This window comes from Panthera onca, chromosome F1 (genome assembly GCF_046562875.1).
Source record: "Panthera onca isolate mPanOnc1 chromosome F1, mPanOnc1 haplotype 2, whole genome shotgun sequence".
Lineage (NCBI taxonomy): Eukaryota > Metazoa > Chordata > Mammalia > Carnivora > Felidae > Panthera > Panthera onca.
Window position 1 is genome coordinate 44,254,123 of NC_138355.1, and position 25,890 is coordinate 44,280,012.

At 44.9% G+C, this 25,890-nt stretch overlaps 3 protein-coding genes across 21 annotated transcripts in view; 2 read left to right on the forward strand and 1 right to left on the reverse strand.

Annotated features, from left to right (window-relative positions):
* Positions 1 to 1,707, reverse strand: part of LOC132686389 (alpha-1,3-mannosyl-glycoprotein 4-beta-N-acetylglucosaminyltransferase-like protein MGAT4E) — a 31,226-nt gene extending 29,519 nt beyond the window's left edge. For 3 of the 9 annotated variants that reach the window (XM_060644133.3, XM_060644143.3, XM_060644131.3), the window contains exons 1-2: positions 1,469 to 1,692; positions 1,091 to 1,159 (exon numbers count right to left, since the gene is read on the reverse strand). The gene's annotated coding sequence lies outside the window, so the exon portion shown is untranslated. Of the gene's footprint in view, positions 1 to 1,090; positions 1,160 to 1,468 lie in introns of all 9 variants that reach the window. The other 6 variants (XM_060644141.3, XM_060644138.3, XM_060644142.3 and 3 more) reach the window with 4 other exon arrangements.
* Positions 1,708 to 1,770: 63 nt separating this feature from the next.
* On the forward strand, positions 1,771 to 15,394 carry TMEM183A (transmembrane protein 183A). 5 transcript variants are annotated; one of them, XM_060644144.3, is made up of 8 exons: positions 1,771 to 1,986; positions 2,185 to 2,274; positions 3,132 to 3,299; positions 7,878 to 8,037; positions 8,983 to 9,163; positions 11,619 to 11,699; positions 13,288 to 13,443; positions 14,688 to 15,394. In XM_060644144.3, exons 1-8 carry the CDS (start codon positions 1,878 to 1,880, stop codon positions 14,871 to 14,873), a joined length of 1,131 nt encoding a protein of 376 aa, XP_060500127.1. In that variant the 5' UTR covers positions 1,771 to 1,877; the 3' UTR covers positions 14,874 to 15,394. The 5 variants fall into 5 exon arrangements, with proteins under 5 accessions (XP_060500127.1, XP_060500130.1, XP_060500128.1 ...); XM_060644147.3 differs by having other exon boundaries at positions 13,296 to 13,443; XM_060644145.3 differs by having other exon boundaries at positions 7,881 to 8,037.
* A 3,111-nt stretch (positions 15,395 to 18,505) lies between these two features.
* Positions 18,506 to 25,890, forward strand: part of PPFIA4 (PPFI scaffold protein A4) — a 51,095-nt gene continuing 43,710 nt past the window's right edge. For all 7 annotated transcript variants that reach the window (XM_060644121.3, XM_060644124.3, XM_060644126.3 and 4 more), the window contains exon 1: positions 18,506 to 18,652. The gene's annotated coding sequence lies outside the window, so the exon portion shown is untranslated. The remainder of the gene's footprint in view (positions 18,653 to 25,890) is intronic.

Here is a 25,890-nt window from a genome sequence, read left to right on the forward strand (position 1 = left end):
TCTCTTTTGCTTTATACTGTCTCCAACAGAAAATTTTACTGTTATGTATTTCTTCAAATTAGAAGGAATAATTTTCCAATGTCTCCAAAGCAATGGTTACTAGGCTTTAGGGTTTCACATGCTATTAAAATTTTAAAGATTCTGATAAACAGCATACATTTGCCACATTTAAGTTTTGACAAGAAAGGACCTCAAAACAAAACAAAACAAACCACCACCACTATCATTTACTATTAGCTTAAAATAAAGGATGATTTAATACCAAAAAAGTAGGATAGATATAACCTAGAACTTCCACTTTGGTGAGAACAAAGATTTTAGGACAATATTCTCCTTCCTTCTTAATACCAGGTTAATAGCTACATGCTGCTTGCATTTAGATACAACAACTCTTTTAGTAACTTTTACAACTTGTCTTTCTAGAAAGAACCTGTGTCTTTGGATCTGGAAGCTAAGAGTGCCATTAATTAAAAATTGTTGCTTTTTAATAGAAAGTGGAATAAAAGATCTATAGGTGTTTTGTTCCACTAAAGTGGCCATAGGACTTAACAGTCTGAGTGGCCTTACTTCTACTCTTGAAATTTCAAAAGATGAAATAAACAGTTTCGGGATTAGACTTCTTTCATTCCGAAGCATTAGAGGAGTAATCATACTGTTGAAAATGAGAACACCTCAGTTAAAACCTTATTTTTTTGCACCTTTGATTTCCTCCAGAATCCCAATGCCCAAGTGTTTTCAACAAAGTGTCAATCATTAGAAATCAACATGAACGTTGGTCTTGTTAATTTTTTTTATGATTACACTCTGCTGGCTGCATTTTGAACTTGACGACAAACATGAATTGTGTACACATGTAAAAATTTGGAACAATTCTCTTTTACGTAACAGTCTATTAGACCCTTGTTTTATGTTATACTTTAGATAAATTAAGTTTGAATAGCTCAATTATAATCAAGTATATTCAGCTTCAATTATAACTTCTAATTGATTCAAGCCTATTAGCACAATGTTAATAAAAGGCCAGTGGTTTGCTCCTAATGAACTTTTATGTATTACGTAATCACATTAAAAACCGGAGTCTCCTAAATACCTTAGGGTGGCATTCGCTAGTGGGTCCTGCAGTTTGGATGTCAAGACCAGTACCAGCATCTTTTGGGAGCTGCAAGGAAGCCAGAAGGACAAAGAACATAACTCAGAACACTAACTTCTTATTCGTACTAGCGCTTAGTCCAGGGTCCTGCTGTAACCTTCACTCGGTGACTTTTTTCTCTATCAATACAAAGACAATTTTCTCTCCTCATCGATCCTTCTAGTATTTTGTTTGGGGGACGGTGGTACATTGAAAAACTTTTAAGAACCTCCTTCTCCATTTTGAGAGTTCAGAACTTTATAACTTTTGGATAAGCAATCAGAGTGAAGACTCTTAAAGACCCAGGTTGGACTAGCAAGCACAAAGCTGACCACGTACGGATATTTGGGTCTGAAGTGAGCCTGGAGTGTGGACACAGGCGGTAGCAGAAAAATCGTGGATACCAGGGTGTAAACGCAGTTCTAGTCCACGCCGGCGTGGGTTCCAGGTCTGCGACACCAATTACCTCTCAAGAGGTGCGGCGAAACCCCACACAGCCCAGAACAACGGCAACCCAGACTCAGGTCGATTCGGTACGGAACCCAGACGCAGGTGATCCGTGGGCGCTGGATGATGACGTACTCCTCAGACCAGGCCGTGATTGGTTTCCAAATGGGGCGTCGACCGCCAACGCGACGCGGAGCCCTGGCCTAAGTCCTCGCGAGAGCGGCGGACTCCGGTGCGGGATGGCCGCTGAGCCGGGCGGAGCTGGCTCGCGGCTCCCGGAGCCGGCTCTCCGGCCCGAGGCATGGCCCGGGGTCCCGGCCCGCTAGGCCGGCCTCGCCCCGATACGGTCGCCATGCCCAAGAGAGGGAAGCGCCTCAAGTTCCGGGCCCACGACGCCTGCTCTGGACGAGGTGGGCGAGGGGGTGGGGGCGTTGAAAGGCTCATTGCTGGCGGCAGGGAGGGGGGCTGGACGGCGCCGGGGCGAGCGCTCGCTTGCCTGTAATGGGAGAGCGGCTGGGGCCGGGGACCTGCAGTGAGCAGGAGGTCTAGGCGGGGAGGACGCTGACGAGAGAAGGCCTCCTCCTTTGAGGGTTGATGCTGTATTTCAGTGACCGTGGCGGATTATGCCAACTCGGATCCGGCGGTCGTGAGGTCTGGACGGGTCAAGAAAGCCGTCGCCAATGCTGTTCAGCAGGAAGGTAGGCTGCCAACAAGTCTTTTCAGACTCAGGCCGTGAAGACAGAACTAGGTGTTTCATTTTCCTGGGATCCTGCCTCAGTGTTTTTCTTGCAATCCTTTGGGCATGTTCCCATAAACGTGTTTGCCGTCCTGAGTAGTCATTTATGTATTCGGAGGAGGGGAAAGGGAGGATTAGCCAAGAGCAGTAGCAGTTTCTGTAGCAGAAATATTTTATTTCTGTTTTTGCATCCAAAAAAAAAAAATATATATCTTTGTGTACTTTTCTGTAATTTTCACTGCCTCCTTCTTGGTTATTCGTCTTTTTCCTGTGGTTCATATGTACTCTCAGTTATTCTGCAGTTGGCTTCTTTGTGTGATAACCTTGAAGTGTGCTTTTCCTTTTCTCATGCTTCTCTTACAAGCCTTTAACTCACAGGTCCCTGCGACTTGTGCTTTTCTGGCACCCACTGACTCTAGCTTAGTAACAGGGTTAAATTGGATTCATTTTCTCTCATTGCTTCTTAGAATTTATGCAAACGAGAATAGCATTAACCTTTTGTTTTTATCCTACAGGGTTTATAGTGGAAGAATAATAATGCACTCCCTTTTTCTTCAGGTCTGAAGTTGACACTTTTAAGGAGTCAATCTCTGCAACTTTGGAGTCAGTTTGCTCATTTGCTTTCCAGTTTTTTTGTATTTAAATGCTAAAATTTCTTTCTTGTTGGTTCTCAGCTTTCTTCAGCAGGCTCTCTCACACTATTGCTCCCCCCTCCCCCCTTTTTCTTTTCCTCTTGGATGCTGATATCCTGCCTAAGTCGTGTCATTTGTATTTCTGGATGGGACTCTGCCATCTCATTCTCCCCTTATTTTCTTCTAGTAAAATCTCTTTGTGGCTTGGAAGCCTCCCAGGTTCCTGCAGTGGAAGCTCTTTCTGGGGTTGGTGAGCCCTGTGACATCATTGACAGCAGTGATGAGATGGATGCTCAGGAGGAGAGCATCCATGAGAGAACCGTCTCCAGAAAAAAAAAGAGCAAGAGGCACAAAGGTATAGGGCTTGTTCCCTTTTGGTTTAGTCCTGTCTGTCATGATCACTTGAAGCTGTTCGCTTTTTCAGTAGGACAAGAGGTGAAGCCAGTGGAGAACCAGGGTTTGGATCTTAGTAGTGGGACAGGTTTAATATACTAGTGCTTTCTACTTTTGTCTAAATTTGAGAGGAAAGGAGATTGGTAAGAGTCAATCTTACAATCTGGAGTTGTAAATTCGACTGTACTAGCCATTCATTGAGAACATGTCATTGGTAGGTAAAAACCCGTATGGTGACATGAACACAAAAAGCCTTTGCATTTCTGGATTTCTGAACAGGTGAGGAAGCAAAGATGTGACCAAAAACGTTTTCCTAAATATGTGGATTGTATATAACCAGTTTCATTTCAGCTGAGGTTAGATATTACTATGGACTTTTAAGTGCTCTGCAATTGTTAATGTCTGCTTATGTCTAATAGATACTGTGGGAAATAGAAAATTATGTGATTTTATACTTTAGTGCCAATAAAACTCACACAAATGAAACAAAGAAAAATAAACTAACAGTATATAATGTGCCAGACTGTCGTGCGGTGGTTTGCTCTAGACTTAATGAATCAGACATTCCTGGGGTAGCACCCAGAATAGCTATTCCTAAAGCTAAAGTGGTTCCAGTGATCAGCTAGAGTTAGGGGAAGCTAATGTATAAATGATATGTGTTTTTGGTGTCAGATGTGCCAGAACTTTGATCTGTACTTGAGAGTCAGATAACAGATATTTGTATTTATTAAAATATATTGGAACAATCAATAATTAGTGGACTGACATCGCTTTGCAATTATGCCAGTTATTGTCAGTGATACCACTGTTTTCCAGAAGGCCAAAGTTAATACTGACATTCCTCACATTTCTTTGTTCCTTAATTTTTTGCTTGAAATCCCTACTCATCATCACCATGCTTTTAGAGGTTTATCTTGCTTTGCTTTGTTTCTGGGCACACTCCAGAGAACAGCTTACAGACTTTTAAAATCTCTTTAATGACATAAAATTCACTCCTTTAATGTGTACAATTCAATGGCTTTAGTATGTTTACAGAGTTGTGCAGCCATGAACATGATCTGAGTTGAGAACATTTCTATCACCCCAAACCTCTTAGCATTATTCCTCATTTCCTCCTAATCCTCCTGGTCCCCCTAGCCTACCCGCAACCACTGATTTACCTTCTGTCTCTATAGATTTGCCTGTTCTGGACATTTCATATAAATGGAATCATACAATATGTGGTCTTTTGTGTCTAGCTGTTTTCATTTAGCATGTTTTCAAGTTCATCCATTTTGTGGGATATAACAGTACTTCAGTTTATTTGGCTATTTTTTAAAAAAACATTAAAAAAGTTTTTTTTTTTTTTTTTTTAGTGTTTATTTTTGAGAGAGAGACACACAGAGTGTGAGCAGGGTAGGGGTAGAGAGAGAGTGGGAAACACAGAACCTGAGGCAGGCTCCAGGCTTTGAGCTGTTAGCACAGAGCCTGACGCAGGGCTTGAACCCATGGAATGCAAGATCGTGACCTGAGCTGAAGTCGCGGATGCTTAACCAACTGAGCCACCCAGGCGCCCCTATTGGCTATTTTGAATAATGCTGCTGTGAATGCTCTTGTACAAGTTTTTGTATGGACGTATATTTTCATTTCTGTTGGGTAGGAGTGAAAGTGCTGAATCACATGGTAACTCTGGTTTAACTTTTTGAGTAATTGCCAGTGTGTTTTTTGTAGTTTCCATTTTACATTCCCACCAGTAATGTAAAGAGTTCCAGTTTCTCTACATTCTCACCAACACTTGTTACTGTCTGACTTTTTAAATTAAAGCCATCATAGTGGATGTCAGGTGTATGTCATGGTTTAGATTTGTGTTTCTCTGATGGCTAATGATGTTGAGCATCTTTTCATGTGTGCTTATTGCCCATTTGTATGTCTTCTTTAGAGAAATGTCTACTCAAATCCTTTGCCCATTTAAAAAAAATTTTTTTTAACATTTATTCATTTTTGAGACAGAGACAGAACGCAAGTGGGGGTGGGGCAGAGAGAAAGGGAGACACAGAATCCGAAGCAGGCTCCAGGCTCTGAGCTGTCATCACAGAGCCTGATGTGGGGCTCGAACTCACAGACCATGAGATCATGACCTGAACCGAAGGTGGATGCTTAACCAACAGCCACCCAGGCACCCCATCCTTTGCCCATTTTTAAGTTGGGTTATCTTTTTATTACTGAGTTGTGAGAATTCTTTGTGTATTCAGGATACAAGTCACTTACCAGATACATAATTTGTGGCTTTCAGGTTTAACTATAATTCATCTTTTAGTTCTCTGCTCTGCTTTACTTTCATTAGGTTCCTTCATTCTAGTCAGACTGGTCTTTTTTTTTTTTTTTTTTTTACCTTTTTAGCTTCTTTTTAATGAAACAAATACGGAAGAAGAGAAAATAGTATAATGAGTCCCATATAGCTGTTACCCAGCATTAACGCTTATCAACTTGTGGCCATTTTTGTTTCAACCACTACTCCCCCACCTCAACACACACACTGGATTATTCTGAAACAATTTCCGGGCATCCTGTTATTATCTGTAAATATTTTGGTAGTTCCCTCCAAAAGACAAATACTCTTTAACAACAACAACAAAATTAATCCTGTCTAAAAAGGTTAATAGTAATTTCTTAATAGTATCAGAATCTTGTTAGGCTTGTCTCTTTATTGCTGTCACATGTGTTTTGTTTTTCTAGGTCTCTGGGCTTTATGTTTACTGTTTATTTCACTTGGAATACTTTTCTCTTAAGCTATATCTATCAAAGTTCTTTATGTCCTTCATGGCTTATCTCCAAGAGGCTTTCTTTTACTGATTCCATTTCCTGCATCTTGAAATTTCTTAATAATGATGTTTCAAACACTGACAGTTCTTCAGTAGTTACCAAGTTTTGTCCCTAAAGATGAACATTTTTAAACAGCACTCTGCTTTGTAAAGCTCCTTATGGGACTCAGTGGGAGAAATTCTGATAGTCCTTTTCATTCTTCTTTAGGGAGAGATTTAATGTGGGAGAAGGTGAGGCCCAAACATGGCACACTTAACCTTAAATGGTTACCAGAAATTATAAGGAAGAATTGCAACCAGAGAAGAGGATGTTGTTTTGGAGGCATTGGTCCGTGTAACGAAGAATCTAATGCAACAACCTGATTGAGTCATATAGCTGCAGGAAGCTGTTAGCTAAAAAAGTAGAGGCAGCTTTGGGGAGGTAGTGTAGGGTCCTTTTGCCCACGAAAGAGAAAGAAGAAAAGTTCTCTTTGGATAGTTGTGTGACTAGGTCTGAATTACAGGTTAGGGTTAGGGTTTGTCCAGGTGCAGATATCTTTATAGAGTGTGAGTTTTTGTTTGAACTTGAGACATCTGATGGACCTCAGAGTTAAGAGAATGAACGCTGATGAGGTCTGAAGGAGGAGGAGGTGGGGATACATTGTCACAGGGCATCTTTGAATACTGAATGCTCCTGGCCAGGATCATAGGTCAAACTGGCAATGAAACGAGGAACTGGAAGGAAAGAAACATGTCTACAGGCATTTATTGAGTGATGAAGATATGCTGTAACTTACCTGCTGTTTTATTTAGTTTGCACTTTGAGGCTTCATCATACCATTTTAAAATCAGTTTTTTTTTTTTTTTTTTTTTTTTTTTTTTTAGAATGACTGAATTGAAGAAAATGTTTAGTGGATGGGGACTGTGAGGGAAATCAAGGGCAGAATATTTTGTTTTGTTTTTTTAAGTAGGCTTCATGCCTAGTGGTGGAGCCCAACATGAGGCCTGAACTCATTACCCTGATATCAAGACCCGAGCTGAGATCAAGAATCTTTTTTTTTTTTAATAACATTTTTTTAAAGTTTATTTTTGAGAGAGAGAGAGAGAGAACGAGAGAGAGAGAAAGAGAGAGGACATGAGCAGGAGAGGGGCAGAGAGAGAGGGAGACAGAATCCGAAACAAGCTCTAGGCTGTCAGCACAGAGCCTGATGCGGGACTTGAACTTGGGAACTGTGAGATCATGACCTGAGCCGAAGTTGGATGCTCAACCGACTGAGCCACTCAGGCACCCCTGAGATCAAGAATCTGATTCTCAACCGACTGAGCCACCCAGAGGCAGAGTTCGTGGTGCAAAGCTAGAATTTGGAGTAAAACCTGGGTTCTGTTTACCTTAACCTAGTGCCAAGGTTGTGTCTTATTACTAATAAAATGGGCACAGTAATATTTTCCTTATTTCTGTTGAAGAATTATTGGAGTGGAATGGTATAATGTATGCAGAAGTACTTTGGCAAACTTCAAAATAGTGTTTGAATAGTTGTTAAATAAAAGCCTTTTAAGAATATGACCTAGTCACTTGGGCAACAGGAAGCAAGTTTCTAGCAGCTAGAATAAGCAGGAAATGATGAGCCTGACAGGCTTTCTTGGACCTGTTTAAAACTGTTTTTTTAACAGTGCAAGCCCTGGGAGAATTGAAATCATTGGGGATCTTTAGGTATGTGTGTAATAGAAGGTCAAAGGTTATATTCTCTTTTCTGTTTCAGAAGACCTGGACGGGGCTGGAGGAGAAGAGTATCCCATGGATATTTGGCTATTGCTGGCCTCCTATATCCGTCCTGAGGACATTGTGAATTTTTCCCTGATTTGTAAGAATGCCTGGACTGTCACTTGCACTGCTGCCTTTTGGACCAGGTTGTACCGAAGGTGCGACCACAGGGAGCTCACTCTATTGTCTTTGTAGCTGATTTCATTGCTGATTATGATTTGGAGCTACTCCCTGGCTGGTGACTGTTTTCACTTTCTCTGCTCCATGCCGGGCATGAGCCTAGCTTTGGACTCCTTGAACCCCTCTTTTTTTTTTTTTTTTTTTTTTTTTTAATATGAAATTTATTGTCAAATTGGTTTGCATACAACACCCAGTGCTCATCCCAAATTGAGCCCCTCTTTAATTTAAAATTGGTGTTATTAATTCATCCAGGTAATTGTCTTCCCTATGGTTGCCCCCTCCCCCATCCAGTATCCACTTTCGACAAAAAGTCTTGCTTCGGGTCTCACAAAGAGTGGTCTTTGACTTTTCTTCATAAGTTTATTTTAACTAGAATTTTCAAAAGCTACAGATGTCTATCTGCTTACCTTTCTAACTGGGTTCATTGTTTCTTAGTTTGCTAATTATCATGAAGTATCGTAGAGTTTTTGTACTCATGTTGCCCGGTGTATAGTTGTAGAGGTGAGAGTGAGGAGCAAGTGAATGATATAATTAGTAAGACGGCTAGCTTTTGCTACCAGATGCAGAAATGTAACGAAGATTATAGACTCTCAGTAAGGATGTTATGGGGAGAGATGTTGAGGTGGAAGTATGTAGAGAACTTGTTGAGACATGAAACACATGAGTGGACTGCGGGATTACAAGATTGTGTGAATTGGTTTTTGCATAGCAAAGAAGTAAAAATAGCTAAGAAATGAAGTGGTGGTGGTGGTGGTGGTGTGTGTGTGTGTGTACACGTGTGTGCATGGGAGAACACTGGGGACAAGCTAACTACTGGCCAGTAGAATCAGACAGTTAGGTTCATATGGAGAGTAGGAATCCTAGGGGACCCAGAGCAGGAGAGATAGGTCACATATTGGTAGGAGTAATGTGTCATGTTTCAGGCACTACACGCTGGATGCCTCTCTGCCTTTGCGCCTGCGACCAGAGTCCATGGAGAAGCTGCGCTGTCTCCGGGCATGTGTGATCCGATCTCTGTACCATATGTATGAGCCATTTGCTGCTCGAATCTCCAAGAATCCAGCCATTCCAGAAAGCACTCCCAGCACATTAAAGAATTCCAAAGTAAGTGAGAATTATTGTTGGCGCCTAACTAGTGGACTCTTGTATGGTGGGCCTATTAATATGGCTTATCTCCAGCTTTCCTGATGGGGAGGGCTAGGGCTGTAGGTTCCAGGCTGCTAGGGGACTAATGGAAGCTTTCAGGACTCAAGGGTTTCACTTCTCTAAGACATTCCTGCTCTGCTGGGCTGGCTTTTCTTACCTTTACCTTAAAGCTTTCTTGTGCTTCTAGCATATTCTTTATTCTCTTTACTTTATTCTCATGCATTGTACATTGGATCACTTGAGATGGTTTTGATGGTTTGGGTTAGGAAGAGCACAACTCGAACGGTAGATGTAAACTGTAATTCTTACAAGGTGCTTTAAATCACGATGCAAAGATATAACACGAACACCTTAGTAATTTTCTTTTCTGAATGTGACCTTGATGTCTAGGCTTCTTGTTTCTTGTTGACCTCGTTAAAAGGTTTTGGTACAGACTTTAGCCTATGCTAAGTGCCCACTGTTGCCAAGCTCTGGGCTAGGTCATTTCAGAGAGTATAAGGTACTCGTGCTCGTAGATTTTAGCTCTCTCAAATTCTTGCTGTGTCCTAGACTATTTCTTATATCTTGGGATTTCCCCAGTAGTTTTTATTCATACATTGTACTCAAGTATCTGGCATTCTTCTGATTTGTAAATAGGTCTATTAGCCTTTGGTCCTTTCTCTCCTTTTCGCCATATTGAAATATCCAGCGAACCCACTTTTGCCGAGCTAGACCAGTACAACAGACACGATCACTTAGGCAAGTTGATGCCTCAGCCTGTTTCTCCTTCAACTAATACCGTTGTCTACATTCTGTCTCTTATGAGTTGTGGGTAAATTTTATTACTCTGTTCCTACCCCAGCTCTGGTGTTCTGTAGCACTTTCCGTTCTCTTCTATTTTGTTGCTGTGCTTTGGGTGTTCCGATTCTTCTCGCCTAGTTTAGCTCCAGTGTGATACTATTCTACCTGCTACATGTTGGTTGAAAGGGTACTGTTGGTTTCAGGATTATCGAGGTTCCTTCCAGGATTGCAGACTGAGACGATCAGGGTTATGGGCTGAGCTCAATTTAATACCACACTCGCCGGTGGCTTTAGGGCAAGTGTAGAATGCGGGGCGAGTAGAATTTCACCCAGCAGCTGCTTCCGCTAGTAATATGAGTGGACGGTATATCATCTCACACTTGCAGTTTGCCTCCCCCAGAAACATTTGATAGTATCAGCCCAAGTATGAGGAGGTGGGGATCATCCCAAAGCTACACATCATGCCAGGTGTGAGTCATTTGCTGGGAGTAGAGCAGCACTGGGCGAACTCCTCATGCCTGACACATCCTAGCGGCTCCAGTGCACAATGCAAGTGCTACTGCCTAAATCGAAAATACCTCTGGCTTCATAGTCTTATCACTTACGTTAATTTTTTAAAAGTAGATTATAAAAAGCCAAGGTGGTGAAACCTAAGGTCTTATTCCAGATAGTAAGCCCAGGCCTCTTGGCTGCTTCTTTCGTGCCTTGTTGTTAGAGATCTCTTAGGAGGATGTGGGACCTGCAGTGGCAGGTGTCCCATGCATGGCCTTGCCACTTGTATAACCACAATCGCATGGCATTCAGGGAGTTGGCAGCATGCCTAAAGGAAGTTGTCCCACGTTCCTGGACTCCAGCTTTTCGTATTTGATTCTCCCTCTCTCTCTTTTCAATAGCATAGCTTGTATGGGACACTGGAGCCGTTGTGATGGCAGCAGAAGTGTCTGCCCCTTAAAGCCAAGCCCATTATTTTTGATGGAACAGCAGGACGTACAGGGCATGTCTGAAGGGCAGGACAGCTGGCACGGCGGACGACCCACCCCTTATCCCCTGGGAGGTACTTAACTTCTTGTGTTAACCCTAGCTGTAGCCTGACTTTCACTGAGGGGCTTACTTGAGACTGAATTCAGCCCAGCTCTGTAGTTTTCACATCGGCTGTCTGCTCCCAGAAGGTCCTGAGTGGCTTGCTCCTGTTACAGGACCGGCCATCTCTGCCTGCCTTATGGCTTTGTTATCATCTTGCCTGGTGGCTACCGGCTGCCCTTATATTTTCATATAGAGGAGTGGCTTGCTGAATCAGAGAATGTCCCAGTCTCTAGAGACCATGTTTCTGTCTTTAAAGATGAGAACAGTGGGGGTTGACCTCAACAGCATCTGAGGTTGACTTATATTGGTCCCTCTTCTCTTTACTGAATAACCCTGGGACTGTGTCTTTTCATGTTGCACCAGTGTCAAATTGGCGGGGAGGGGTCTCTATCTGTGCCAAAGTAAAATCTCAGCATTGGGACTGTGGCTGGCTTTAGAGCTGTCAAACAGGTTTTTGCTGGTTATTTTGTGTGACCTTATTTTGATTTTTTTCCTTTTCTGTCTTATATTTATTTATTTTTGGTTTACTTTATTTTTCTTTTTCTTACAGTGCTTACTTTTCTGGTGCAGAAAGATTGTTGGGAACAGACAGGAACCAATGTGGGAATTCAACTTTAAGTTCAAAAAACAGGTATGTAGTCGTATCTTCTTGTTTTTCAGGCACTATGCTGTTCTAATAAATTTCACTAGGCATAAAATTGCCTTATTAAAATCAAATAGTACACATCAAAACTTACAGAAATGCCATGAGAAGAAAAGGAAGGACGAATTACCCCATACGAAAGAGACCCCGTGGTACAATAGTGTAATGCAAAGTGGGCACTGAATCGGGGAACAAAGAGCTATAAAAGACACATGGGGACAATTCAAGAAATTTGAGGATGCTGTGAATATGAGATGATAGGAAATTGTTGTTAATTTCTTAGGTATGACGGTGACACTCTGGTTATATGTGTCTTCATCCATGCTGAATAAGGTGGTGCATCAGTGCTGCTTTCAGATGGCTTTGCCCCTTCTGCCCCCAACGTGCGTGTGATTTGTATATGTGTGTATACATAACATGAGAGAGAGGTGGGAGGAGAGAAAATGGAATATCTAATGATAGAGGGTATACAGGAGTTTATTGCCCTCTTTTATTACCTTTTCTGTATAGTTGATGACTTTCTAAACATGGGAAAAAGGGGAAAACTTGTTATAACAATGTACTGGGGTTGTTTGCCTATCACTTTTTGTTTTTCAAAGCAAATGTATTTGCAAACAACAGTGATTTGTATGGTTTTACACCTGAGGCCGTGTGGGGAGGCCCTGAGGAAAGGGGCTGCCAAGAGGCTATGTATAAGAAGAGGAGATAGTATTCTACTCTGTCTCTGCCTTTTGCTTGGACTGTACCTGAGATCTTGGCCTCTGTGAGGGTCTGCTTTGCTTGTCTTTACTTCTTGTCCTCAGCAGGCTCATTTCTTCCTTCTGTCTCCCCTACTTAGTATCTTATGAGGAGATGCATTATAAATGCGATTAGTTATCCTGCACTTGATGGTAGGTGAGTTACAGATAGGTTTATAATGAAAGTAAATCATATTTTTCCATTTGATTTTTTTTTTTTTTTTAAACGTGGTTTTAGGGAAGAATTTTGGCTCTAATCATTTGATGTTAATAAGAGGTCCTCAATCTGTGATACCCATTAGATGTTGATAGAAGGTCCACCATGGGATCTTTCTGGGAAGGAGCTGCAGGGCAGTCTCAGCAGTGTTCCAGCTGAGACCGGAATTAACTGCAGAAAGATGAATGCTGAGATTTCCTTTAGTTCTGAGACTCACGACTCTTTTATTTATGGTGACTGGAATTAGACGGCCACTTCTGCTTCTGTCCCATTTGTGCAGCAGATGTTCTTTGGAGTCCAACAAGTCACAAGGAGTTTGCAATCTTTCAAACATTGGAGAGCTTCTGATAGAGCTATAAGTTTCTATTTCTTGCCAGAAGGCCGGAAATCCCGCCTAAATGAAGCATATACCCATTGCCACATTGCTTATCCTAAGGTGTTTCCTCTTCTTTCAAAAGGCAGGTTTTCCTTGATCTGTATAGAAACCAATATGTCTATAAAGAGAGGAGGTGACAGAAGAGGGATCTTATCCTTTTGTTGAGCCATAGGACTTTCACGGGTGGAGTCTTAGAGCCATGAACATTTCCTCTAAGCTATGAGAGTAATTCTCAGTTCTCTTCAGTCCCCTAGATTAAAGAGCAAGTGTATGGGAGGGTTGCAGCCTCCCATTCAGTACGAAGATGTTCATACCAACCCAGACCAGGACTGCTGCCTACTACAGGTCACTACCCTCAACTTCATCTTTATTCCAATTGTCATGGGAATGATATTTACCCTGGTAAGTGGGGACAGCGTGTCATTTTTAGCTCTTTTACATACTCTCACTATACGGAGGGCTGGACAGAAATTTATAAATTTAATCATCGAGGAAGAAATCTTTGAAGAATAATTTTTTTTTTTTTTTAAATTCTGAAAGCAGATTTATATATTAGGAACAGATTTATGGAGGAGTTAATCATATCTGAGAATATCTTATCTCATGTCTTTTTTGCATCTTTGTATAGTTATCGTTAATATTGGAGAAACATCATCCTTTCAGGGATAATATGGAGGCTTATATATGAGCACTGTATGTCAGGACCTTGAGGCGTGCTTGTGGTGTCATAAATGGAATACTAAAATGTAGGGTGACCACTCGGTCCCCTGTGTGATGGTGACTATTCAAGCCTTAGCCAAGAATTAGATTCGTAAACAACAAATATGTCTCTGGCCTATTTTCCAAGTTTTTAAAAATTTTGACTGGATTGGGAACTTGAGAGTTCATGTGATTTATCTTTGCCGTCCTTTAGGCTTATGTTCAGAGCTGCGTGGGGTTCCAACCTCCACACTGAAAATAGTTTTATTCTTTTTTTAATGGTAAAATAAATAATGCATACTTCATGGAAAGAACTTAAATAATACATAAATACATCGAGAAAGGAAAGGTGACCTAGACGTTGACTGTCCTATAACTATTAACTTTTTGGGAGTTGTTCTTTATTGTGTCCATTATTATGTACATGCATACGTCCACTCTCTTAAATAATTTTGTATAATTGAGATTCTATCATACATGCTGTGTTGGTTGTTAGGCACCTCTCCCCTCCCTCAAGGTTAAGTCACATTAATGACCTAGTTATATATTCAGATTCCCTGTACTTCATGCTCCTACAGTTCTGTACAGACCAACATATACATAAACATATTTAGAGATTGTGTGGTTCATTTTACCAAACATGTGATCAGATGTATGTTTCATGCATCTTGTTTGACTTGCTCAAAATATCTCATCAGGATGCCTTCAAGTCATTTCGTATAGCTCCCACCCAGCTTTTAAAAATTGACTTCAGTGGTAGTCTGTGTGTGTGTATCCTGGTTTACTCAGCTATTTGAGAGGCTTTCTTTAGCAGAGTTTAAATATGAAGAAATTTCATTTTGTGGCCCAGCCAGTGTAAATTTTGTCTAGACTGTCTTATTTCAGAGTAAGCCGTAGGAAAACAAGGTTGTTGGATTTGGGGACTGAATTTGCTTTTTCTCTGCTAGTTTACTATCAATGTGAGCACGGACATGCGGCATCATCGCGTGAGACTGGTGTTCCAGGACTCTCCTGTCCGTGGCGGCCGGAAACTGCGCAGCGAACAGGGCGTGCAAATCATCCTGGACCCAGTGCACAGCGTTCGACTCTTTGACTGGTGGCATCCTCAGTACCCATTCTCCCTGAGAGCATAGTTACTGCTTCTCGTCGCTGAGGGCAGCCCTGAGCTGGGCCAGTCCATTAGTAATCAGATTCCGGTTTGGAAGGGGCGTCCGGATTGTATATCTGGTCAGTAACGCACGTGCTCTTCCAGTTCCCCGGGCCCCTGGTAGGGGAAGGAGAAGGATTGAATCGAGAGGAAAAACAACTATGATTTATAAACATATTTTAATGTAAAAAATGTGCATTTGAAAGGAGAAACCTGGCCCCATTTTCTGTGTTAAACCGCATTTGGTGCTATTGAGTTTGTTGTTCTTTATTCTTTTATCCCAGCAAAAATGGATGATCTTGCTCTAGGGAAAAATTAAACTCTTGAATCTCCAAACAAGGAAGTTTCAGCCTTCCCTTGTGATCAGAGAGGAGCCTTAGAGGCCTAAAATTGTTGCTACTATTGCTTCCCATTAAGCTCCCCCTCAAATTCAAGTGAATATTTTCTCTTCTCCCTTTACCCTCCTCCAGAAATAAAGCAGGTGACAGGGTTTTCAGAATCTTAGAAGATTGACTTGTGTATCTTTCTTTAAAAATCACTTTTGGATATTTGCATAAATATTTTTTTGCCAATTTGGATTTTTGCACGAGGCTTGATAGTGGTGGTGATGATGACTTTGTGCCCTTGGTACTCTACTAGGAACTTTACACGATAACACTAATTCTCATGATCCTGCAAGGTAGGTGATACTGGTCCCATTCTGTGGTTGAGAAAACTGAATCCGTGACTTACCCAAGGCCATGCAGCCAATAAATGGTGGAGGATTCTGACCCAGGTCTTTTTGCTGTCCCACAGTTAAAAAGTTCGTTTCATTCCCTCTGGTAGATGGTGGCAAAAGGGAGGAGGCAGATTGTACATAGATAAGAAAGTAAGAGGATAAGTAAAAATTTGATTGTGGTATACCTTATCCGTAATCAGCCTAAAAGGTATATATGAAAGAGTCTTTGGCATATGTGTTTCTTTTTTCTTTTCTTTTCTTTTCTTTTTTCTTTTTTTAATGTTTATTCATTTTTGAGAGACAGAGACAGAGCATGAGCGGGGAAGGGGCAGAGAGAGAGGGAGACACAGAATCCGAAGCAGGCTCCAGGCTCTGAGCTGTCAGCACAGAGCCTGGCGCGGGGCTCGAACTCACGGACTGTGAAATCGTGACCTGAGCCGAAGTCGGACGCTCAACCGACTGAGCCACCCAGGCGCCCCTGGAATATGTGTTTCTAAGTAAATTGCAAAACAGACCAAGAAAGGCAGAAGAATAATGATATTTTCATTGAATTGTTAGGCATTTATTATGCTGAAGGTCATTTAAAAAAAAATGCATTCTGTGTTGAAACCAGCCTCCTGAACTATAAGCACTTCGTGATCTGCCTCTGCCCTGGCCTGCCCTATGCTGCCTATCATTCTGTGTGCCTACAGGAGACTGGCCTTACATCCCTGCAGAAATGCTAATGTCCTGTTAGAGGACTTGGTGTAGCTGGTGTACTCTGAGAAGAGGTTCGTGGGTGGGATTTTTGGTTTTATTTTGTCTTTCCTAACAAGATAACCTTGCTACTTGTCCTCCCTCCCCAGACCCCCAAATTAGCCGGTGTGAGCTGGATGGTGCCATGAGATTCAGATAATAGTCTCAAGCCATGTAAATCTTATGGGGGTAATTATTACCACAAACCAAACTGTTAAATTAGCGTGTGGTTTTTTTCCTTAACTATCCTCCCTAACCCCTACTATTTAAAGAATATTCTTAGGAAGCATCTGTTTAAGACTGCTGCTAATAGCTAAACCTTACCCCACACTGAGGGTGGTACTAAAAGCTGTTCACATGGAAAGTGAGCCTGGGTCAGTGAAAATCAGAATTTGAGTATGTGAATGATAAAAATAAACAACCCCCGCCCCCCTCCAAGGACAATAACACCTTGCAAAGGTCTACAATCAAAAGTTGCTTTTTTGGGGCGCCTGGGTGGCGCAGTCGGTTAAGCGTCCGACTTCAGCCAGGTCACGATCTCGCGGTCCGTGAGTTCGAGCCCCGCGTCAGGCTCTGGGCTGATGGCTTGGAGCCTGGAGCCTGTTTCCGACTCTGTGTCTCCCTCTCTCTCTGCCCCTCCCCCGTTCATGCTCTGTCTCTCTCTGTCCCCAAAATAAATAAATTAAAAAAAAAAAAAAAAAAAGTTGCTTTTTTGAGGCAGAAGGGAAGAAGCACAGAGCTCTGGTTCCCTGGACTAACGATGCCATGAAGCAGCAGGGAATTATTCTGATGGATCGTGTATACGCCATTTAGGAGGTACCTTTAAAAGGGGAGTGAAACTAATTTGGCTTAATAATTGTCTTCTGACTCAACTTCTAAGTTTTGGTATTAAACTTTGTGGTGATGATTGATACAATATTAGATACCTCCTCAGCTGTTTTCTTAGCATGATATTGACAAACACTTGGTTACGGTTTCAGCCTTCCTTCTGCATTGGCCGAGTTGCCTTTTCTAGGATGATTCATCTTTTAGTGAAAGGATGTGTGAAGTGTCCCAGGGATTTCCTTTTGAAGAACCCCAAGCCACCTGGAGAAGAGTTGGAACTTTCTGGACTACTTTTGTAAAAACTGCTTTGTAATTTTCACTTCTTAAAAGTATATCTCTTGATTTTGCTCTCAGGGTCAGACAAACAAAATTACACAAATTTAGCTGTGTTTCTCACCCCCATAATCAGAATTACTCAGATTTTCCTGTCTTCCACCGAAGATCTAAGGAAACTAAGCCAATTGGTGAATATACTGGGAGAAAGAAAAAAAAAAAAAAAAGAACGGTATTATGTGTCGTTCTGATTTCAACTACATACAGCATTAGTTGCAGAAGATCCGGAACATGTTGTGTGTAAATCTATAAATATGTACACATTGCATGTATATAAAAATTCTTCACACTTGTAGCAGTGCGCACTGGGTATCCTAAAGAATTGAGTAGGCGCTGTGATGAGACTTCACAAACCAGATGGGAAAGATGCAATTAATAGCCACACGGGACACGGTATGGAGCAATTCAGGAAAATGGAGAGATTTAAGTAAAACTTGTCAGTCAGGAATCTGGCATGGAGACTGTCTTCATACTATGTGTATGTAACAGACATTTCATATTCTAGTAACAGTGTTAGCACGGACGGGTGCCTGAATTCAGGCTAGCCATACGGTTCATTGAAGTATCGGAAGTGTATTCGGAAATGTATTCGGATTTCAAGGTTCCCCGCTTAGGAAATAGATGCAACCAAAAGAAAAGTAATAAAGTGGTATGAGAGCAGGTGTGAAAGGTGACAAACCATTGGCAACCATTCAAAGGCCAGGACAGGCCAATTTAGGGAGCTGGTGGTTAGATTAGGAGTAAGGGCAGAGTACAAATGGAGGGGCAGGACGTGTGCTCCTGGGAAGGAGGCAGGGGACTGCTGGACCCCGACACTTCAGTGCTGTTGGGTAAAACCCTGATTCTCCACCTCCTCAGAAGGGCTCTCCGGGCCAAGCCAAGATGGCGCGCAGTAGCATAGCGGCTCTCGTCACGTGCTGGGGCAGGGGCGTGGCCTCGGGGGAGCCGGCTAGGCCCCGCCTTTCGGGGCGGGGCCAGGGGCCTTTAGGGGAGGGAGGGGCGGGGCCTAGAGGCGAGGCGCTTAGGCGCTGGCGGAGGCTGCAGCTACCTCCGCGCTCGCTCCGCTCTCTAGGACGTGTCTGGCTCCCCCGAGTCGGGGGCGGCTCCCTTCCGCCTCGGAGCTGAGCTGCCTGGCTCTCGACGACTGCAGGCAGGTGAGCGCCCAGAACCCGGGCTGGGAAAAGGATGCCTCTTCTTCCCACCTCCAGCTCCCCTCCAGTTTGGGGAGGGGTCTCTGTCTAGCGCGCCTTGGAAAACAGCCCCGTTTTACTCCGGATGTGTCGTCCCCGGCTGGCATAGATATTGCTCTCTCCACCGCCCCTCGCCGGCTTTTGCAGTGCCCTGTGCCCTTGGGGGTGAGAATGGGGGGCGATGCCCGGTTTGCGGGAGGGCGTGGAGTTCTCCCTCATCTCCACCATCCTCGGAGGAGGGGGGCTGAGTTGGCAAGTCTCCCGGTGGGAGCTAGATGGACTGCGCCCCCATTTCCCATCCAGGAGAGTCAGAGAAAAAGCACCTCTTAGCTCTTGGGCCGGCTCCGCTGCTTTGGGCACAGGAGGTACTGAGGTCTTCGAGCTTGCCGGGGGGTCTTAATCCTTCCCGCGTTGCTACTAACACCCCTTCTTAATATCGCTGGCTCTCCGTTCCTTGAACTGCCGGTCTCAGGCTGTGCCAGAAATGCCCCCATCTCCGCAGTGCCGGGGCTGGGATGGAAGGAGCGGCCAACCCGAGGTCTGGTGGGGGTGGGGGTGAGAGTGGGCGCAACCGGAAAAGAGGGCTGGAATAGATTCCTGAACTGGGAGGATGGGAGTGGGGAGTTGACTTTGAACCACGCAGTAGGAGTGTTTTCCCGTATAGATCCTGCAGGTTTTGATGGTGGCTGAGAAGAGAGAGGTCAGGTTGGAGGACTTGGAAATGTGGTGTGGGTGGTTTTCTTTGAGAAGGAGGAGGGATCCAGGACCAGGTGCCACTAGGAGCTGATGTCACCTTTGAGGAGAGGGGTCTGCTGGCAGTATCCATTTAGAGGGATATGTTTGTTGGGGCTGCTCTTCTGCTGTTCTATGTGGTGAGCGAGTGGTTAAGGAAGAGGCTTTGCTTAGTTAGCATGGAGATCCCCTCCTGGTGGGAGCTGAACAGGCCCCTCCAGTAGCCAGGTTTCAGGGACTTCCCTGTCTTTCCAGAGCTGTTGGAACTGATACCTAGTAGTCTTGTTCAACACCCAGCAAACATTTATTTGGTACCTACTGTGTGCCAAGCACGATGCTATGTGCTGGGTGTTTTGAAGGCAATTTACTGCTATGGAGCAGCTGAAAGGTACACACTCTGTTAACAACTCCCCCGCTCCCATTTTGTTGCACTGCTGTTGGATTAGGAAAAAGCAGAGCCCTGTCTACATGTTTTCAAACAGCTGTCTGAACTGGATTCCAACCCATCCACCCACTACCACTATTAACTGGACAGGTAGTCCCAAGAGAACCTGCCTTACTTAGCAAAAGGGACAGTTTGAACGATTTTTCTTAGCTATTTTCTAGGACTTTGTCCTGAGGCCCGAGGAGGCTGCCTGAGATAAATAGCATCTCCAAATAATGAGATGATGAATCGCACAATGATTATCAGAGGCCAAGAATGCACGAGACACTCGGCACAGTGGGAGATGCCCTCTTGTGGAAGATAGAAGAGTGTGGGGAAGGGGGTGTGAGAAATCTCATTTAGTGGTACCTGGGCGTGTGCCGATGAGCATGTCATGATGTCAGAACCGTGGAGTATATGAGGTCTGGCAGTTGGGTGATAAGGAGGGATTGGAGGGGCAGGGCAGGGCAGGGCAGGGAACCAGGCTCCTAGGGCTCTTCTCTGAGTTGACTGCTGGAATCCTAGAGTTGCCCAGAGTTGTCAGGGATTTCAGTGGATCTTTCAGAGCCTATGAGGCTAGCAGGGTGCGAGCTGGGGAGGGGAGGAGGAGTCAAATTTGAAGGCTCGGTAGGGCCAGGGAGCCGGAGACCAAGGGGGCTTTAGGATATGGAGACACTAGCTGAGGCCTTTTTATGCCGGGGGGACTCTCCCCTGGGGCCTTAGGCCCTTGGATGGGTTGCTGTAGGAGCAAAGGTGTGGCTTCTGATTGGCATGGGGTTGTGCGTGGCATGTGTGTCCTGGAGAGGAGGTGGTAAGGAGCAGAGAGGACCACAAGAGTAAAAGCTGCCTCAGAGTCTAGGTCCCAGGTATGGAATCAGGAGGAATGGAGGGGAGGTCACAGGGAGGGGTGGTGTGTATTGCAGCCACATGAAGTCACCATCTGTCCCCCCTCTGGCCTGCTAGCTCACTGACCTATAATTAGCTCTGGAGGGCATACGGTGCTGGCTCACAGGAGCGTGGCACTGTGGATGGCTAGTGGGGTAAAAAGTACTCTGATGGACCGTGGTGCTTGGCCAAATCTGAGAGGGGCAGCTTCTAGGGGACCCTCAGTCTTTGCTGTGCAGGGAGGGGCCTGTGGGAACTGAGAATGCCATGGGGCAGGGCCGGTGGGGGGAAGTAGCCGTGGGGAGAAGGAGCTCTGAGCTTGGATGGTGTGAAACTCCAGGGCTGGGCAGGGCTTGAGGACTGCCCTCTTCTCCTTGGCAATGGCCCTCCAATCCCACAGGAAACATTGCTGCCCAGTGCATTGCTCTGGTCTCAGAGAGCCTTGGGTCCTACAGACCCCTCTCCCGTCAGGTGTCTTCTTTTCCGCCAGGCGAGGCCAGCTCCAGCACGGAACAGCTTCTTGCCTGTCGGGCTGAGAGGGCTTGGCTAGGGCTGCTTCATTCTGAGAGAGCTGGGAGGAGAAACTGCCACTGGTTAATTCAACTGGACATACTCCAGGTGGTGCTCGGGGCTGACCCCAAGGCTGTGTCAGAGACGGGTTGTTTGGTCACGTGCTACTCTCTGTTGCTTTCGAGCCATTTCTTGTATACGGTAGTCCCCCTTGTTGCAGGGGGACCCGCGGCATTCCAGCACCCTCCGTGGATGCCTGAAACCGTGGATAGTACCAAATCCTATGTATGGTGTATTTTTTTTCTTATGCTACACACCTATGATAGTTTAATCTATAAGTTAGGCACAGTGAGAGATCGGCAACAATAACTGGTAATAAAATAGAACAATTGTAACAACAGACTGTAATGAAAGTTACGTGTGAATGTGGTCTCTCTCCCTAAACATCTTACTGAACTCACCTTTGTTCTTGTGACGACGTGAAATGACAAAGGGCCACAAGATGAGATGAAGCGAGATGAATGACGTAGGCACTGTGATGTCGCCTTAGGCTGCTGTTGACCTTCTGATGATACATCAGAAGGAGGATCCTCTGTGGTTGACCACAGGTAGCTGAGATCCCAGAAAATGAGACTGTGGATCGACGAAGGGGCAGGGGGGAACCACTCTATCTCTGTCCTCTCAAGTAGACTATGAACTTCTTGAGGGTTGACGGCATATCTCACACGCCTTTTGAATCTATAACAACTCTTAGAATCCGGTATTGGATTCATGGAAATCAGCTCAATATGTAGTTGTTGGATTGAATCAAAGAGGTCTGTCTCCTGATTGCCTGGGTTCAAAGAAGCAGGGCTGCCTTGCAACTGGAAATATTTAACCTAGAGCAGAGAAGCCCCTGGGGCTTACCACAGTGTGGTCTTACATCTCAGTGGGAGAATTAGATTCTATAGGCAGTAGGTAAAGTGAAAATCCCCAGATCTCCCATGAAGCATGGTGTATGGGTTTATGTCTCTAATGCTGAACAGTAGCGTTACTGTAGATCAACATATACATTATATTAATAGTATTTATGGTATATTAATTGTATAATATGTGCAGTGATTTTTAAGAGAGTATGTACAGTATAATTTAGTGGTTAAGTGTCAGATGAAGTAGCTGCTTTGCATTAGAGGCTTTTATTGCATATTTTGCTTGGCCAATGGAGTTGAAGTCTCGTAAGTAAAATATGTGGCTGATGTGACTTCATGGCCACTGTCTTCAGATGGATGACTGTCATTTCAGAGGGGAGACAGGCTTGCATTCGGTGCAAGAAAAAGTTTCCTTAGGACAACGAGGCCTACCTCATTTAGCGGTGAGCTCCCATTCCCGAAGGATAATCAAATGAAGACTGAGCTGTCAGGGATGTGTAGAAGGAACTCCCACCTTGTGTGGGAGGTTGGCCTACGTGACCTCGGAGAACCCTTCCAAGTAGGAATGTGCAGTTCTAGGTAAGGGACAGGGTAGGGTGGGCAGTGGATGGCAGGGGTCCTTGGCACATGCCACAGAAGAGGACTCTCCTTTAGCTTGGAGGAGGATGCTGAGAGTGGAAGGCTTGGGGGTTGGGGGCCAGGCTAGGACCTCGGCCTGGGCTGTTTTATGAGGAACGACGTTCTGGGAGATCCAGGGGGTGTCCACTGCCATCTCTGATGCACCTGGAGCCCTGGGCCTGGGAGACCTGCAGGGCAGCTCTGATGGGTGGCAGTATAGAAGGGTGGGCCGGACCCAGTTCCTTGAACTCCGCTCACACTAGACTAACTGTGGAGCACCCCCAAAATGTTTGGCTTTTGTTTGGGGCAGAGTGCCTGGAACAAATGGAGTTTTCATTCTTTCACTGTCATCCCCATCCCTCCCTCTTCTTCCTCTCACACGGGTTCAAGGCCATGCATGCCCTTCATGCACTTACAGTCTGTCATGACCAGCGACGTATGCTTTCATGATCAGACACACACAGCCATGCACAGGCTCTCGTGGCGCCCGCATGCTCTTAGGGGCACACGTGATTTCTTGACTCCCAGATGCCCGGGCTTATATAACCCCACACACCTTCACTCTCATGACTATACACACGCTCACAACACATTGTGATGATCAGACTCATAGTCTTGTGTGTCATGAGCCCTTGGCGTATGACCACACACAATCTGTCTCACCATTACACATACCTATGCACTGTCTCACGCACGTGCTCTCAGGACCCTGTCCTCACGACCGTGCTCTTACACGTGGGCACTCTCTCATGGCCATACATACACAGCACACGTTCTCATGACTGTTACACAGCATTGCACAGATACACGGGTCCCCACACACGTCCTCTGTCTCATAACCTCTCACACCCTTTTGTGCCCACGCACACACGCGCACTTTACGATGCAGTTCTGAGTGCTCTGGGCCTTTCGTGCCCTGGTGCCTGACAGCACTTCCATCTTGTGTCCCTGATCCCCCCCCGCCTGGGAAGTTCTGTTTTCTGTGGTGTGACCGCTCCCTAATCTGATGGGCTGATCTACCAATACAGAGTCTTCTGAGCATTTTTGTTTTTTTTCAACACCAGCAGAACCCCATTTGTCCTACAGGGACCCTAGTTCTGAAAGATTTCTTATTCCCCAGATATGCCACACTTACTACTTTGTTTCTTCTTCTGCAAACCTTATTTAAGGACATCTGTGAGTGTTAGACCCTGGCTCTGCTTAGCAGAACTTGGCCCGGGTTACCGAACCTGATGATGGAGGTTCAGCCAAAGCCACGTATGTGCTGTGTGCAGTGGCCCAGCCTTACGTTTTGGTTAATGCAAGCGTATGATCTGTGAGACATTCAGAATGTGGGAAAGAGTTGGTGGGCCCCCAGTGCCACCTGGGTAGCCTTCTCAGCTTTACTGCTGTGTGCCATTGACGTGCTGACTCTTTGAGGGAACATGTGCTTATTTTGGCAGGGGTCTCCTGTAGACAGTGCTTAGCCCGGGGTTTTTCTAACCTCTTTTTAGACTTGGAACCCTCTTATGCACACGAAACCTTAATCAGGTGGTCGGCCACAGTGACAGATTTGGAGCGGACGAGATTAAATGAAGAAAAGGGAGCTCGGGGGCGCCTGAGTGGCTCCATCAGACCTCACTCTTGATTTCAGCTCAGGTCATGATCTCAGGGTTCACGAGATCGAGCCCTATGTGGGGCTTTGCGCTAACAGCGAGGAGCCTGCTTGGGATTCTTTTTCTCCCTCTCTCTGCCCCTTCCCTGCTCACGCTTTTAGAAACATTTTTTTTTTTTACATTTACATTTTTTTACATTCATTTTATTTTTGAGAGACAGAGAGACAGAGCACAAGTGGGGAGGGGCAGAGAGAGAAGGAGACAGAATCCGAAGCAGGCTCCAGGCTCTGAGCTGTCAGCACAGAGCCCAATGTGGGGCTTGAACTCACAAACCGCCAGATCATGACCTGAACTGAGGTCGGACGCTTAAATGACTGAGCCACCCGGGTGCCCCACCTCTGTGCCCTTTTTCCTCCTGGGCTGCCCCTAAAGGTACTCTCTCATAGTCTCTAAATCCTGCCTTCGTTTAAAGAGGTAGTTGTGATGGCTATACTTTTGGGTATTTTAGAAGAGGAAGTATTTAGAAGAGGAGACTCACAGTCTTTCTTTCCCCACTAGCCTTTGACGTTAGTCTTCCTGGGGTGGTGACAGTGAGGGTGACCATGCAGCCAGGTATGTCCAAGGTAGCCTGGTTCACACCCATGTCCTGGTGTGATTGTTAGCAGCGCCTCCATCCATTCTCAAGAAGGTCCTGGTTTGGGGCGCCTGGGTGGCTCAGTCGGTTAAGCATCCGACTTCAGCTCAGGTCACGATCTTGCAGTTTGTGGGTTTGGGCCCCACGTTGGGCTCTGTGCTGACAGCTCAGAGCCTGGAGCCCGCTTCGGATTCTGTCTCCTTCTCTCTCTGCCCCTCCTCTCACTCATTCTCTGTCTCTCTGCCTCTCTCTCTCTCTCTCTCTCAAAAATAAATAAATGTTAAAAAAAATAATAAAAAAAGAAAGAAGGTCCTGGTTTGGACGGTAAGTTGTATGTTCACCTAAGCGATAGGCCGTGTCTTGGGAAGAAGGTGGCCCATACCTGACTACTGGGGAGCCGCTGGGGAGATGGGCTTCACAGATACAGGCTTGGGGAACCTGCCGGATAGAGACTTCGCTCCCTGCGTCTATCTGAGTGCACCCAGCATTAGGAAGGAGAGTGCCTGGGTCTGGCAGTGGGTGCTAACTGACACTTGGGTAGGGTTTTTTATTCCTCGTTAACAGTTTCTGTCTCTTATCTCCTTGGACCCTCATGACAACCTATAAGATCAGTAGAGTGTATTGTGTTCTGGCCTTCATTTTCCAGATTTGGAAACTGGAAGCCCAGAGAGATAGTCTCACTGCCGGTCTTTTCGGGGGGCCCGGAGAACTGGATACTTCTGAAGGGACATGTAGCCACCCAGCAGTGAGAAACTGTCAGGAGAGCTTTTCTAAGGGTTTTTCTCTGGGAATGGCTTCCTGGATTTTTAGTTTTCTTACTGTACTTAGAGTGAGCCCTGCCTTGAGGTGCCTTAGCGGCCTGGGGTGCTAAGAGTTAACACTGACTATGTGTTGGA

Coding starts and splice junctions, on each gene's coding strand:
- TMEM183A (XM_060644144.3), top strand. CDS start 1,878: ATGGCCCGGGGTCCCGGCCCGCTAGGCCGGCCTCGCCCCGATACGGTC. Junction 1,987..2,184: donor CGACGCCTGCTCTGGACGAG/GTGGGCGAGGGG, acceptor GCTGTATTTCAG/TGACCGTGGCGGATTATGCC. Junction 2,275..3,131: donor CAATGCTGTTCAGCAGGAAG/GTAGGCTGCCAA, acceptor ATTTTCTTCTAG/TAAAATCTCTTTGTGGCTTG.